The sequence below is a fragment of the Balearica regulorum genome, chromosome 10 (genome assembly GCF_011004875.1).
Source record: "Balearica regulorum gibbericeps isolate bBalReg1 chromosome 10, bBalReg1.pri, whole genome shotgun sequence".
Taxonomy (NCBI): Eukaryota; Metazoa; Chordata; class Aves; order Gruiformes; family Gruidae; genus Balearica; species Balearica regulorum.
Window position 1 is genome coordinate 15,146,642 of NC_046193.1, and position 17,252 is coordinate 15,163,893.

General features: G+C 37.1%; 1 protein-coding gene across 9 annotated transcripts in view; it reads right to left on the reverse strand.

Annotated features, from left to right (window-relative positions):
• The window catches only part of FHIT (fragile histidine triad diadenosine triphosphatase), a 615,120-nt gene that overhangs the window by 416,928 nt on the left and 180,940 nt on the right, over positions 1-17,252 (reverse strand). For all 9 annotated transcript variants that reach the window (XM_075762300.1, XM_075762299.1, XM_075762304.1 and 6 more), the window contains one exon: positions 11,997-12,118. In XM_075762300.1, coding sequence (XP_075618415.1) covers positions 11,997-12,096 — 100 coding nt within the window. In that variant the 5' untranslated portion in view covers positions 12,097-12,118. The remainder of the gene's footprint in view (positions 1-11,996; positions 12,119-17,252) is intronic.

Genomic DNA, 17,252 nt, shown 5'->3' on the forward strand with positions numbered 1-17,252 from the left:
TTGCGCTACCTGGAGCTAAAGGAATTAGCTGGGGTGAGCAGGTGAAGGGGAAACATGTAATTTCATTTTGCAAATATGTTAGGTGGACTTTCTGCCAAAAATTTCAATCGAACATTGAGATGCAAGGCATTTGGCTCTAACAAGAAAGCATTAGACTGTTTTCAACATTGCTGGTAGTCCTTGCACCCAAACATTCAACAGGTAGACAATGCTTGGCAGAGGTATCCTGCTGTGTCCTCATGAACAGGCAAAATTAAAATCCAAAACCACTGGTCTTTTTTTCAGATGTAGTTCAAATTAATTCAATTTAGCTATACATTGAAAGCAATTCACAGAAGTTAAGTGTTTAGACTTAACGAAATACAATCAGTAATACATAAGTTAAGCAGAATTTTAACAAATTCTAAATTAGCTCTTAATAGACAGCTAGCAATAGAGTAATTTTATGTTCCTTTTCAAACTCCTGGCAGGAATATCAAATCGCAGATCAATAAAGCTGCTCTATTTGTAATTCTCCATTACTATTTTCAAAGTTAAATGATACCCCTTCACAAATCAGATCCACTTCTTCTTTGAAAGGTTATCCAATTATCTTCACTTCCTAATGTACATCTTTTTCTTCTTTCTTATATCAATCTTTCTTATAAAGATGATTTCATTTTGAAGATTTCAGAATGGCAAAAAATGTCACAGCTCATTGTTGTCCCACCAACAGTCCCCATCATTCAGACAGTGAAAGAGATCAACTATTCTGATTTCCTCCATGTCAACCCACAGATACCATCATTATCATTCCATAATAGCTTCCTATTAACCTTAAAGAAATGCCGAATCTTGATTTCAAAGTACTAAATAATAACGAATGCTTCTCAACTCCAGCAATTTGTTTCAGTCACTACGTTACTCTCAATATTAAAAAAAAATATATAAAAAAAAAAATCACTGCTTATAGTTCATGTATGGCCAGCTTCAAATTTATGGCTACAGATAACTCCTATTAGTCAATAAGAATTCAATACAACAGAAATGTAATGTTTTCACAATTGAGCTCTGGGTTTCTTCTTGGCCAGGAATGCCATTTATTTATGGAACTATATCCTTACAATATTTTTTTTCTCAACTTTATCCTTGGCATAGGAATGTAGTAGAGTGAACTACATATCAAATAAGCTAGGTTCTATTCCAACTTAGGCTCAGTTTTGTTAACGATGATTAAGAAAGCGTTCCTGAAATGTGTGCTTATAGTGATTCCATTGCAATGCCTGAATCCTGGCAACGTTCATTTCTATGGCATAATACAAATACATAGTCTGTGCCATATACTCTTTCCCTGCAACAAGGCAAAATTCTACCTGGGAGTGACAGAAAATACAGAACCACACAATAACACATTTGTAAAATATATTCATAAATAGTTACATTTTTACATACACATCAGAGCAAAACCTTGTATTCAGCTACAATGAAGGCCATCAGACCAGAGTGTATGAAAAGTAGAATTTCCAAATTGACCTATTTAAACTCATACTCATTGCACACAACTTCCAATTTTAGGAAACAAACAGCAGTGAGGTAATCTCAATGCATTCCCAATTATTAACTGATAAAGGTAACAAATCCTGAACTAAAACTAACTGCTCTCAGGCAGCTTTGGTAGAGAGGCCACTCATCTGAATGCAGTATGATGTTAAACTGAAGAATATCAGTAGGGGAATTTTCAGCTTTTATTGTACATGAACATCTGCTCAAGACAGCTCACTCTGAGAGGTGCCGAGGTTTATATGTTTTGGTCAGAAACAGAAGTCAGCAGGTTACAAGGAACAGCAAAAAGTAAAATACATTAGCGAATGAATAGCAGACTATACACAGTTGTGCAATCTTAGAAACCTAGACACAGTATGAGTGATAAAGTGAAATACATCTGTATCAATGAATTATGCACTCCATTGCCTACAGTAGCCTCATTTTACAACAAAGCCTCCATTGTCTGCTATGTTCATATATAACTTTACACAAGACAACTTATTAAAACATAATTTATCCAATTACCTTGCTCAAAGAAGGTGCTTGACCCTCAGCTGAAGCTCTGCAAAGCAATTATAAGGCCATTTGGAATCATTGTCTTTGATAGTCTCACCTGCCAGTTCAAACCCACAGAGGAGCATTTCCTAAGCAAACGAAGAAGCACAACTGAGCAGCTTCGAGCACACAGCACAGTGGGAGAGACTGCATGTACATGGCTGGGCATGAGTTAACTGTACTACAGGAGTAGAGAGGATGAAAAGAGGGAGGGAAGGACTTTGTCCTACCTAAAAAACAACAGATGCCAGAAAGGGTGAAGCCCAACAGAGTTGGGGCCTTGCATCTCAAAGCTCGGTTATTTTGCACAGGTATCCAGAAGTCTAGTACTGCTTCAGAGTAAAGCAACTGCAATCAAAATATTCCTTTTGTGAAGAGTTTTCCTTATGCTGCCTCTGAAAAAATCCCTATCAGTGACTGGACTCTATTTAAGACCTCTTTTGTCTGCACTTACTGAGGGAATACAGTAAATTGGATTTACCCTCAGAGGATTGACATCTACAGCAGGTAGTCCAAAGAGATTAGGCTATGGCATTACTTATCACTCTCTCTGCCCTCGAGAAGGTACTAAAGCAACACACCACACTGCGCTATTCCTTCATTTCTGTATCTTCAGAGAGCATTCCTGCTTATTTCTAATGTACATAGCATGCCCTTTTTTCCCTTCTCCACTATTGGAGGTTTTGCTGGTTTTGGCTGGGGTGGAGTTTATATTCTTCATAGTAGCTGGTATGGGGCTATGGTTTGGATTTGTGCTGCAAACAGTGTTGATAGCGCAGGGATGTTTTCATTACTGCTGAGCAGCGCTTACACAGAGCCAAGGGCTGTTCTGCTCCTCACACCACCCCACCAGCGAGTGGGCTGGGGGTGCACGAGGAGTTGGGAGGGGACACAGCCAGGACAGCTGACCCCAACTGACCCAAGGGACATTCTGTACCATATGGCATCACGCTCAGCATATAAAGCTGGGGGAAGAAGGACAAAGGGGGGAACGTTCGGAGTGATGGCATTTGTCTTCCCAAGTCACCATTCCACGTGATGGAGCCCTGCTTTCCGGGGGATGGCTGAACACCTGCCTGCGATGGGAAGTGGTGAAGGAATTCCTTGGTTTGCTTTGCTTGTGTGTGTGGCTTTTGCTTTACCTGCGAAACTGTCTTTATCTCAATGCACAAGTTTTCCTTACTTTTACTCTTCCGATTCTCTCCCCTGTCCCACCAGTGGGGAGCGAGCGAGCAGCTGTGTGGTGCTCAGTTCCTGGCTGGGGTTAAACCATGACACAGGTCCTTTAAATATAAGGAGTACAAGATGATTACTTGGGAAATTATGAAATATCTTATTTAGATTATAATTGTGGTACACCAAGGAATATTAATGTATGTTTTAACAGAAAAATACTATATACTGGGGTCTTCACAGCAAACATTCTAGATTCAGAAAACAGAAGAGATGATAGTTTAACATTGTCTCACTAGATCTCCTCTTAGGAGGTACAACAGGAAATTCATGTCAGATGCCTCTCAAAAATATGTACTTCAAGAAAACATAGTTGCATTACACTGAATAGCACAAAATATTCCAATATGCTAGAAACAATAAGCAATAAATGAAATTTCCAATTGACTTTCCAGCAAATCTATTTTCATTACAAATGGAGATTTTGCATGGATTGCATTACTTATGGTAATTGTGTGACATCTATTATGAATAACCATGTATTCCAATCATCTCTTTTAATTATATTCCGCCATAAGAGCAAGCCATGCAATACCTTGCCCAGACTCAGTTAACTGTGTGTGTGCTGCATATCACATTCTGATGGCTATGTTGAGGACAAAAGGTCCTAAACATGCAGAAACTGTAACAGGAACGGCTTGTAACTGTCATCTCCTTCATTAGTCAGAAACTACTTAAAACAAAAAGAATTTTAAAAAGCTGAATTTAAATCCAGTTATGTGCTGAGAAAAAAAATATTTTTATTCCTTTCTTGTATAAAATTCATGGTAATTGGTACCGCAATACAAAGCACATAGATATCTGCTATTGATGCAGGTACTTAAATTTTCTGTAGTGGCAAAATTGCAACGGCAGCAAACACGCCCTTTGTATTTGTTATCTGTTGTCCATTTATGGCTGTTGAGTTTGTTTGGGTTTACTGATATGATAAAAAGGATAAAATTACAGGTTTGTTCAATAACCACACCAATTACAAATTGGCTCTCTACTAGACTAGAAAATAACTGCTAGACTAAAAGTATTCATTATTTATGAACCGGACTTCACAGTTTTTTTAAACAAGAATACCAATTATTGTGTTAAAGCTCAAAGGAAACACTCACAATACCTTTTCCGAATCCCATCTCAGTTGCCCTGCCACTTTTCACATAGAAGTTTGCTACCTCTTAATTTTACTTCCTTCTACATAGCTTTGCTCCTCTGTCTTTTAAACTTGACTTCTTCCAGCTTCTTAGTATGAGGCTTTTCTCAGTAAACATTTAGCCAAATTTCTTGCTATGCTAAAATACAAATGGGTAAACTGTTTTTTCCAGATGATCTCTGCGACTCCAATGACAGGAGCCTCAAAACAAATTCACTTAAGTCAGTTACTATAAAACTATAGCCATAAGTTGATGTGAAAATGCCAATGTGCTTTGCAAATTGTTAACAAGGATAAACGCGACAAAATGGGAGGCTGTAACTGTGAAGTAATTTTAAATATGAAAGTAAGTTTAATTAAAAATTTTCAACCTTTCAAAAAAATAAGCTGCTTTTATATAAAACAAGGTCTCAACAATAATATAAAAATAAAAATCACAATATTGGCAAGAGAGTAGGCAGCCTCTATGAAATGTGATTTTCCATAGCAATCATCAGCCAATTGATCTAAAATTTAGACATTTTACATTTTTTCATGATGACAAGAATGGGCTTTCCAAATTGTTCTTTACTTTATGGGCATGGTGTAAGTATGCATAAGTAGTACCACAATGGTCGGACTCACTGACTACGTTTCAAAACTTCTTGTGTGTGTCCCTGGAGCTTGTAAGGACAAGCAGTTCCACTTTTAGAGGACATACAGTAGTAACACACCTTCAAAACTGCATGGTGAGTGCCCATGAAACACACAAAGCAGTAGAGAGGTTCGTGCATAGCGTGGTTTTCTTTAAGTCATTTACAAGTTCCAAACACTGATGATGACCAACACATGAATAAAATGGGTTAGACCAAAATGAAATTGATTTTTTTTAGCTGGATTTCAGCATATGTTACTGATATAGCCAAGAAATTTAATTGCACATATCCAACCTGTTACGACACACAAGCTTACAAGCCCATTTTCCAGACATCTCGTTACACTCCATGCAGTGAGGTTTGAAGGTCAGTTGAACACATCACTAAGAGGCTATTCATCTCTCCAGGGCATTTGGCGAGATGCACGAGGCTCCAACCTAGCAGCTCCTGCCTCTCCCAGATGTAGCCCTAAGACAGCTTTTTTTTAATACCTCTTCCAGGTTGTGCTACAACCTGAAGAAATTCTTATCGCTAATCTGCTGAATGCAGGTAAATGAGTAATTTAGCTAGTAACTTAATCCTTTTGCAAATCAGCAAAAAATACTTTTGATTTCATTACTTTCATTTTTTTCTTTCTATTTAAAATACTGGCACAAAGCATTTAGAATAGGATTTTCATTAACACTATTATGTTAATTCAACTATAACAATGCAAACAGAGTGGGTAAATCCTTATTGTGAGGTATATTTTCCTTTAATAGTAAGCACCTTACAAGCAAGACAGGATTTGAAGGCAGAGAAAGCCTTGTTATCAGACCAAATGATACAGTTGAACACCAGCCCCCCCAAATCAGACAGACAGACAAGCTTTTGTGCACAGAGCCCTGAATCTATTAGCTTCAGAAGCAGCATTTCCTAATGCGAGTCAAACACCATCCCTTTGTTTGTAGTCTGCAAACAAAGTACTCCATCCCTGAGATAATTAACTGGCCTCTCTATCACCACTAGATTCAAGTGGTTTGCATACACACAGAGCAGGAGCACTCATTCCTTGGGCTGTTCGAGGAGAACCTCTTTCCCAGAAGGTAGCTGGAGAATACAGTAGAGCTGATCTACTGGCTTGTTGCTGCCAAAGGTGCAGTCCTTACTCTCTGCGCCACATAGCTTAATTAAGCTAAAAATTACCAAGCATAGGAACTGTTTTTCTTACTCTCTTGTGTGCAAGTAAACATTATGGCATTAATAAGTCCTACTTGAGGGATCAGGGCTGCTCATATAAGGAAGAGTCGTGGAACAGCTTTATTTGGGATCTGAGGGGAAAAAAAAAATAATGAAACTTTCCACCGATGCTCAACAGCTTCAGTAAGGTATCTCAGAAAGAACTTATCTAATACTGACAATACAGAAAGTAAGTCTGTATCTCTTCTGCATTCCTGCTGAAGAAATATATTCTATGCTTCCCCCACATTTTCACACAAGATCCATCATTTATATCTGTTCTTCCTGTTCAGGAGGTCTTTTCTACCCCAGCAAAGGTACTTCATCCTCTTCCTAGTACTCTCTTCTTCTAGAGTTACTGGACATTAGCTCAGTCCTTATTGTACCAAACATGTTCTGTCTTTATGTGATTCCCTTGCTATCTCCAGGATCATATTTAGGTTACAAAGTCTTTACCAAACCCCCTTATTTTTCGCTTTCGGAAGAGCTAAAAGGAGCATGACTGCTCCTTAGCATTGTGCTAAAGTAAACCAATAATAACAGTAAGGCATATGAAGTTTCTGTAATAAGCACTACAGAGTACTTTCCCACAGGATTCGATATGTATAACATGTAGTTGTAACAGTGCAGTGTACGTTATTGCAATATGTAAATGCAAATTTATATATTCTGCAATAACTGAATTTTATTTTCTGAATCTTAGTTTTATGGCAAATATTAACACTTATTCAGGCTAAAACTCATAAAATTCATAATTATGTAGCATAAATACAGATGTGATAAATGTGCAATGTACAAACTAACTAAATCACAATAAACAGCAGTTCTGTAACTTTTTGAAGAATTAAAATTTCATATACATGCTAAACACTATCTTTTTTTTCCTCAAACTTGTGGGAGAATACTGCTGTTCTTTCCAGAGTCAGTGTGCTATCTTCAATTGAAATTCTGTCAGGACTGTAAGTAAACTAAAAATTACTTTTAAAATATAGTAACAAACAATACTAATCAAAAGGATAACTTCTTTCTAACTGCAAATCTTTTAAGAGAAGCAGCAATCATTTGTGAACAATACAGAATATGTCAGTCTCCAGTAATATGACAATTCTGACAGCATATGACAGGGAAGCTCAAAGAGACAAATCGTACAGCAAAGCAGATGCTATCCTTACATTGCATGACCCCGGGTCCCAGCCCACCCATGCAACAGACCCAGAACAATTACACTGCAGCTTAGGGTGTTATCAAGTCTTTGAAGAAGCATCTGGTTCAACTAATGTTTTCTCTACTCATTAATAAAAGGAACAACCTGCAGTAACTCACAGTACAGCACACTGTCTCGGCAACAAATAATGACCATTAACTTCATGTAGTGATGAAGGTGCCAGAAAATATCACATGCTATAGGTTTTTATTTATGGTCTATTCCCCACAATCAGAATTCTCTCTGGTGGAAAACACTAGATCTCTATGGAAATAGCAATACCAAATAGTTCAGCAAAGTGCAGTACATAATAGTTAAACAGTGTCTTCTTTTTTTTTTTTTTTAAATGGAAAAACCTTTTCATAATCAAACCCAGATGAAAAGTTATTGTAAAGTGTTTATTCCAATTTATTACACGCACACGTACATGTGCACTTACTGAAGGAGCCACACTGTCCACCACAAATTTCTATAAAATTGCTTGGTCCTGATAACCCGCAGTTCATTGTTCCCAGCTGGAAAGCCTGTTCTTTTTAATAACCAATTCAATAAACTGTTGAAAAATGCTTTGTATAATATAGCATTGCCATAGATCTGATGTTTGTCTCTGTCATTACATATTGCATTCAATCAATTCACAAATGTTGCTGTGTTCCTGTTGTGCTAGTTCTTATGGCATCCTGAACACAAATCCAAAGATCAATACCTTGTCTGCTGAAAAAAATTTTGACATAACAAATGAATAATTTTATTTGTAATAAAAGTCCTAGTCCCCGAATGGATTCTACTAATGTTCAAATTCATTTTTCATGTTTAACACAAGATGAAAGCAAGTACCCTGCACAATGCAATGAGAAAGGCAGTGATAAAAAAACAGTTCATATTTATCGAAGATGTGAGCAAAACCATGTAAAGCTATGGTGTTTTGCTAGAAAAACATCAATAAAATGGTAGGTCATTCACAAAGTATTTGTTTCCATATTAAAGAACAAAAAGTCCCTGTCAAAGAGCAGATGGATTTTCTTTAAAAAGACACTACCATCCTGCTCTGAACTACGGAAGCAACAAGGCTCTGAAAGAAATAATTTAAGCAACATGACAAGTAGAAGCTCAACTCATGCTGGTTGCACGAGCTGATTCAGTTCGTCTTGTGCCTGTTGTGTGACAGAAGCGATGTATTCGCTGACTATAGACACATCCCTGCACTATTCCACCTATTGAACAGCCACCTCCTCTAAAACAACTGCGCAGTGGTTCAAGGGAGCCACAAATTACTTCTTTCACAATCTCTCTTTGCAGAGCAGCAAGCTAACAGAACTTAGAAGAAAGAGGGACTCTACTTTTCATAGCAAACAGTATTGATACCTGAATAAGCATACAAATCCCAGCAAGCTTACACAATAACCAGCTCGCCTCCTCCCCACTCCCAAGCTAACTGCTAAGAAGTGCACTGCATAGAGTATTCCCACCTAGACTCTTGGCTCCATAACAATTCACAGGCACTAGCAAAACAAAATCATACCATTTCTGTACAAAATAGAAAAGCAACATAAAAACATACTCCCCAAAACAATCTCTCATTTATCAAGACTGTCCCTGATACCGTGTGCCTGTCTGCTCTGAAATAAGACAGACAAGTAGAAGGGACAGGGAAGCCCCATTTTCCCCCTTGAACTATATGCAAGAACAGACAGGTACGCACTCCTCACTTTGTCATGGGAGTTGAGTGACTTGCCATCTTCAGACTGTGGCCAGACACCTCTGGGCCTTAACCATTTTCCTATTAGGTGACAGCAGAGGGACTGGCTGCCCTGAGGGGAGCACGCACTAATCCTGCACATTGACCACGTGTAGCTCTCCCTCTCCATTTGGTTGTGCCAAAAGAGGTGAATGAGTTTGCTACTACTGTCAAACGCGTACATATTTTAGCTTACACAGTAAAGATACTAGTTGAACGCCAGATATCCACTTTCTCAATAGTAAGATCTCAGTAACTTCCTATTCAAGAATCTGCAATAATCACATTTTCAGGTTCCTGAGTCCATGAACTAGCGTGTACCCGTTAGACAGAAGTCTAATGCTGGGGCAACTGAGGCAGTTTTTTCCCCAGGAACTGAGGGGAACTCTTCCCTTACCATGTTCTTACTATGTTCTTGCTATTCCTACTCATGGTTACCATTAGCACAGTTTGACTTTCAAGTGTCAAGCTGAATTCACAGGATTGGCAGCTGAAATAAACAAAACAAAACTTTGTAATGTGTTAACTGAACAAGCACGCTTTGGCATTGCTCAAATCATGAACACTGAACTCCATGAGATCATTTTGACTGAATTTTTTCCAGAGCACGGCTTTATTTTAAAACTATTACAGCAAATTCACAACTCCAATCCTACATTTGGTTTCAAGATGGAATTTCAACCTTACTAGTTAATTAAAGCCACCACCTGGAGTGAGCTGGCTTTCAAACTGATTTCCTTTGTCTCTCTAATTCACACGCATTAATATTTTATTTTCTACTGAAAAAAAAAATGAAAAGGAATGTCAGAAGTGTGCCAAAGACAAGGCAGATAAAATTATTGCCATAAAACAAAGAAAATACACTTGTTACTGCCAGGTCTCAAGATGAATGCTGCATTATAGAGACATTTTAAAGGCTTACAACTGCAAATTGCTCTATTTCACATACTGTATTCTAGCCTTTGCATCAAGATCTTTTCTAATTTTTTCTTATTGTAATGAGAAAGGGAAAGGGTTGGGGTTTTATTACCTGAACATTCATTCAATGGAGAAACAAAGACTACATTATATATTACAATACATGAGCTATTAAAACAATGTGACACTATAAAATATGCTGCAATACTCATTATGGGATAACAAAGCTAATCCTGAGCAAATAAATGTATCTGCCAAACAGTCAGCAATAACTATACAACTAGAGTTTATAATCTTTAATTATTTAAGAAGGAAAGAAGCTTGTAATAATTAAGTTTTATAGACTGCTTAAATTGTCACTACTGGGTGCTCACAAAACTTTAAACCAAGCGTCTTTCAGATGAAAATAACTCTCCTTTATTTTTAACAACAGATGCAATTGTTCACTGAACTGGTTAATGGAAAAAAATCATTAACTATTCTTTTTAAAACTTCCACACACAATTCAGATAACATTTTATTTACTCTCTCATCTGGACGATGCACATATGAACATATTCCTCAGGCATTTACAGGCTCTGCATCTCACAGTGACTGATATGATACTGTCTTTAGATAGCTTTGAAAGTGCTAATTGCTTTTATGAAAAAAATCTATAAATCATTAATTTATATCAGATACTTCGGAAACTTGAAGTTGAGAAGAACTGTTCATTTAATTCATTGAAATATATTGATGAAATAGTAACACCTTTAAAGTTTCTATAAAGTCTATGCATCTTTGCCATGCATTTATAACCAAAAGATCTGACTTCTGGTACAGACACCATTCAAAGCAGGTGTAGAGAAGAGTTCTATATAAAATTATTATAATTTACAGAACTGACAGGAGAAGAGGAAGATTCCATATTTCAGAAGAAACACATTTATGGGTTTAAAAATAATATATTAAAGGTTACTAAATTTTAAATTATACCTTAAACTATGAAAGAAAAAACATAAAACTACATGAGAACAAGAAAACTTTCAATAAACTCCAGGCAACTTTCTTCTTTTCCCAATACACATGCAGCCACTGCCTGAGTTCCTGCTAAAATTTTACCATGACCTCTACAGAAATGAAGTGACTAGTCTTGAGTATTTCTGAAAAGTTCCACCTCCAGCCACTGAGATCAGCACAAGTTACACAGTAGCAGAGTTTTGACTGGAAAATAATATTCTACACTACAAAATACGCTAAAATAGGCGCACATTTAGCATCTTGCAGAATCAAGTCCCCATGCAGTTTCTAAACTGAGAGTTTTACTTACAACACGAGGCTTAATTTTTTACCTCAGGAAATGTGTGCTATACAGATGGTTTATTTAATCCTTTCCTACCTAAATTAATCAAAGCAATCTGTCCCAAAAAATAAGAGTCTTCATACAGGAGTCTGCTGCCATTTGACAAACTGTGTACATTTAGCTAACAGAAGTTGAAAATCCTCCATAAAGAAGTTACCACATCTAAAAATAAGTGACATTATTACAAGGGAAGCAGGATGTGTTATTTAGCATAATATGAAATTTAAACAGTACCACCTCAGATACACTTTAAAATGCTTTTAGTAACACCTGGTTGTTTATACATCTTCTGTGGTGAAAAGGTCAATAGAAATTCACCTCTAAGGTCACAGTTGCTAAGCAACTGTTTTCGGCAGTTCTGCAACACCGATCAAGCGTATTACGTTCCCCTGTCTGGTTTCAGAATAAACCCGCAGAGCATCCTACCTGGCCTTTGAAGTGCACCGAGCTCCTCCTGCCCATCGTCGAGCCACTGCTCAAAAGGATACGTCCTGGGACAACCGGCTTCCGGTTCACGAGAGCAAAGGAGAGCTCAGTCTTCAGGAAGACCACAGAGGGCTTGATGAGGTGCTGCCCAAATCTCAGCATGATCAATGTTAATCTTCAGGGTCTGAAAGACACAACGGTTAAGATAATTAAGAGACTGACTTCACTTTTCCAAATAACAGGAGTAAGACAACCAAATTGCCTATGCAGCTTCTGAAAGAAAAGTGCCTCCAGGGCTCACCAAGGCGTTGGGTGTTTTGGAAAGGTTCGTAACGCTTTCCTAAAAGTATCGTTTCTTGAAGGGGTGGTGGAAAGGGCTTCTTTCCAAAGCAAAAAATTTATATAAAATTTCTTAAATGCTTTTCTCATCATCTTGGCAGGGTGACAAAATTCTAGACAGAGAATGTCATTTCTCCATCCCATTTTCATTTGTTCTGCATTTGAGTCATGTGCTTGGAGAAGCACAAATAGTATTACATGTGCCCTTTGCTACAATGCAAATCAATGCACACAGGACTTAGAAAATAGAGAAACCACATTTTCTAAATCAATCTCTCTCCACTAAACACCTCAATTGAAGAAATACTGACAAATTAAGGGAAGCATATTTAGTCATTTTCTATCCATGCTTTCTAGTTTGAGCAACTGAAACGTGCAGATGATCAATAGTTTTGTGCAACATTTTACTCAAAGCCAGCCAAAGATTTCCACTTTCATTCACTAAAATTTTCTCTCCTCCTGAGGATGAAAATCCTTCTTAAATAACTAAGGCACAATCCTCGCAGTATCTATTTTAGGTCTTTAAGCCCTAGAGTATTTAAAGTATTTAATTCAATCAGAAATATCCAAGGTGCTGCAGGGTAAAATATGAAGTAATGAAGAATTTCATGTGACAATACTTCAGACACACCAAAAGCATTACACTAACATTACCTTGCTTGAACCAAGTGACTAATCAAAAAAATTCAGTTTCCTAAGTTGCTTCAGATAGGGAAAGATACTGATAGAGTCATGTAGGATCTCTTGCTGCAGTTCTTATCTTACAAGCCTTGTGTTTAGTAAGACCTGGTTCTTAATCTAAAAGATTTATTCTAATTTAAGGTCCCATTCCTTGTATCTGCTCCAACAAAAAGTACATATAACAACCCCCTCTAAGTGCACACACACGTTGAAAGTGTCTTTGAGAAGTGCTTGCTCTTTGGAAGGAAATTCTGGCTTTTTCAGCTATCTGATTCCACAAAAGAACTTAACTAAATTAAATTAAGGATAGCAGATGCATCTAGCCAGGCTTCACACCAGAAAAACATACATAAAACGTAGTATAGATAGTATAAAACTTAGTAACCAATCAGATGACTACACGTTCAAAATAAACATTCTCTAAGCAGGCACCTTATCTTATTTTTTGAAAATCACAGATTGAAGGAAATGCTTGAGCAGACCATGAAGGAGTGAAGATTTTAACCATCCCTGTTTCAAAGATCTGAAAAGGTTCTATAATTATATTTTTCCCCATAAAGTCAACAGAAGATTAAGTGTCTGAGAAGATGTGTCCCTTACCGTATATTAAACCTGAAACTTGACAGCATACAAAAGTAAAGTCTCTTTAGCTACCAGAAGAATAGCTTACTAGAGGAAACACCTGCTACCTTGTGCTGATGTCTGAAAACAATAATTACTAGGAACTTCAACTAATCTTCCTTATTTCTCTTAAGCAGTCCATCAGCAACCCCCCGTGGGGGTTTCTCATTCAGATTAAAACATCCAAGGATATTTTTACATGATTTGATAAAGAGACATGGTTCTCTTTGCAGTGTAAGAAATATGTCTGAAAAAGGAGCAAAACACATTAAATAGCCAGTACTACCATCCAGTGATTAACTGTAAGCTATTATCTCCAGTATCTGGAAAATCAAATGTACTACCACACCTGCCATTGCATCTAGCAATACTATGGACAGAAATAAAAGTACTACCGATCATTTCTTATTCTGTCTTCCAGGCTACTGATAACTAAAAGCACTGTCCAGAGACATGGGATAGACTTAAACACAGAACCAAGACTTGAAAATAACAGATGCTGATTTTAAAAATCTGATGCTTTGAAACTCAATTTAAGGAAACCTGAGAGAGAACCTGAGATTTTGATAATCACCAGGAGAAGTCCTCTGACTGTTTGCTGCCATAATCAAAAAAACAACCAACAATAGCAAGATAAGGTTGATGTCATTGGAAATAAGGCCTGGATTCCATGCTTTGACAACTGAGACTCCAGGGAAACTGGAAAAGGATGACCTGGTGCTTTTCTGTTCTAATCATCTATCTAAAATTACTAGGGGCTTCCGTGGGTCTTGCTAGTCTAACGGTGACTCTCAAACTCACTATAAAAAAAATAACCAAATCCCAATCTGAAGTGTATATTGCAAAATTCTTCAATTCCTTCCTTGCAGAAAGGAACAAATATTGATAATTACAAGAACCAAGGCTAATTTTGTGTTAAGGGCTTCATGTTAAGGACAAGGGTATCCCCCAAGGTAAAAGCTTTGCCAAGTTAAAACATCGCTGCAGGTGGTGGATTTGGGACAGACAAGGATCATATTGGAGAGTTGATAAGCAATAAAAAACCATTTTTATTTGAACAAGAAATCCAATATAAAGATCTTCTCTTCTAGTTTAAATATCTAAATATCCTAAATATTCTATTACATATCTAAATACTCCACTATCCTACCAAATATCGTACTATCCATACAATAAAAATGTATTTCTCTGTCCCCCTTTAACTCTGAGGATTTGGAATCCTATTTAGACTTGATAGCAGACTACTAATCTGGCCTCAAGACCTCCATTTAACATCTGCATACAAGAGATGTTAAATTAATGGGAAATCCTGAGTGTTCAATGGGAAGAGCTAGGATCACAAAGCAGCGGGCAGAACATACCAGAATGATGGAACAGAGCCCAAATTCCCAAACTGACATTTGGGTTTACCTGAAGTTGAACACAGCACTGTAGCCAGTAGGTACTTCTCCAGCAGGTAACCTGAGGCAGGTAGGAAGTGGCAGAATTCCCTGGCCCAAGAAGCTCCTTCACAACTGGAAACCAAGGCCAGAACTCTACAAATCTCTACATCATCATAGGCTGTTTGTGCAACCTCCAATGAACTTATGGAGAATACGTAGCACCATGAAGGAGAAGGATCTCTTCAGGATATTTACCATCATCCAGACCCTATAAGTTACTGACCATAATTTCATCACTGGAATGTTTTCATTAAAATTAACCCTAAATGGTATTGGGAAAAATACATATTGGATGGCCCTATCAGAACAATGCCATACATCCTTTTTCATACCTCAAGAGAGATGTTCAAAAAAAGATTTTGTCAGTTGAGTTGACATCCTGTATACAAACATTCAAATTTACCAAATTAAACATATGTAACATTATTAGCCACAGAGTTTGGGTCACCACTGCTCTGTAATATTGAGTATTTTCAATGCTTTAAAAACAATTAAAAATGCATTTTCAGAAAATGCTAAACAGATCCATATATAGATTTTGTGGACCATAGAATTTAGGTTGACTATACCACGTATTCATAATACACCCACCACACGCATCTTTACTTATTTCACTGCCATCTTGTTAAAAAGAGTCCAGAAAGGATCAGTAAAGTAAAAGTACTAGCTTCACACCTCCCTAAGCAATAGTTTGAAGAATCAGGTTACAGTCCAACTGGGTGACCCAGAATTATGAGAACATTTTTAAATCTCATGGACAGAATTAATGTATGTATTAAAACTTTTTCTACTTGCTTATTATACAATAATATATCTGAATAATGTATTTCTATCTCTTGATTCAGACTAAATAAATATAGCATGTATTTCAAACAAGTGTGTCAGTTGTATTGGTTGCACTACGTAGTACTGCAGACTTCCCAGTGCTGTTCTCTCCAATTCTGAAAGGGGATTATGGGATTTTTTTTTTTTCCTTAAACAATTATTCACAATCTTAAAAGCTGCTTTCTGCCCTAGCGATCCTTTGTTTTTTTGTAAAGCATGATTGTCTGTGCTCAGAACCAATACCAATGCTAAAAAATACATTAGGGGAATGAGTAATGGGTGCAACTGAAAAATCCATGGCCGCACAGCAACACACTGCAGCAAGGCTGGAATATTCCAGAGTGCAGGAGATGGGAAACTGCTACCAGCAGAGCAAGTTTTCAGCCATCTGAATTCTACCTGTTTATTGCTTGAATGGCCTGTAAACAAGCAGAATCAATACAGTACAGGTACACACGTGCAGGTCATGAGATGCAGGCAGTGCATGCGCAGGGTTTCCCAGCTGATTGGAATCACCTCACTAAGTCCGTTCCTCCGGGGATTTCCATTTTTCACATAATGAGGAGGTCATTGCCAGCTAAAACAGAAACTAAATATAATTGGTGAAAGATGTTTCTTCTTTAATGATAGTAGTCTTTCTAATGCCAGTAATAAGGAGGACAATTACATAGTAACGTTAGAAAATGAAAGAAATCCATTTCTGATAAAAGAAAATTTCAGCCCAGTTTCACACAGTTTCTATTCCGACTATTCAGATGAAAAGTGTATTTACTCTTCTTCATATTGCACGTATACATTACATTGCCTATTTCATCTGCCTCATTTTCCTAATTAAACTTCCTTCAAGCTGTGTTCCTGCAGTTGTAGGTAGGAATATACTATTAAAGGCTAACATAGCAAATAGGCTAATTTTACAGCCACAACAGATCTCAAATCTGTATAACCCATACCAAAAAAAAAAAAAAAAAGCAACAAAAAAACCCCAAATAGTACACTGGCATTCGACATCACACCCTGAAAAATAAGAATGCAAAAATTAAGAAAAATGTAGAGGTACACTCATATATTTTAAAATATTATTACAGATTTGTAAAATTTGAGGAATAGCACATTGAATTTTCCCAGCCTATATAAATACTACTCATACATTTAATGTATTTTTTAGGGGAAATATAAACATAGGTCTCAGTTCTCCAAGTTTATTTGGTTTGGGGGCCTAGGGGTTTTGTTTTACGCTTCATTTTTTAACTTGCAGAAGCTGTAGAATCATTGGTGTGAAATACACAGGGAGAACCCCAAACTAAAGTTAAGGTTCACCTAAAGACAGGTCCCTAGGACATTGAGACAGATGCCTGCTTGTTATATGGCATCTCTAGAGTCAGAGACCAAAAACCTGGAATATCTTTGGAA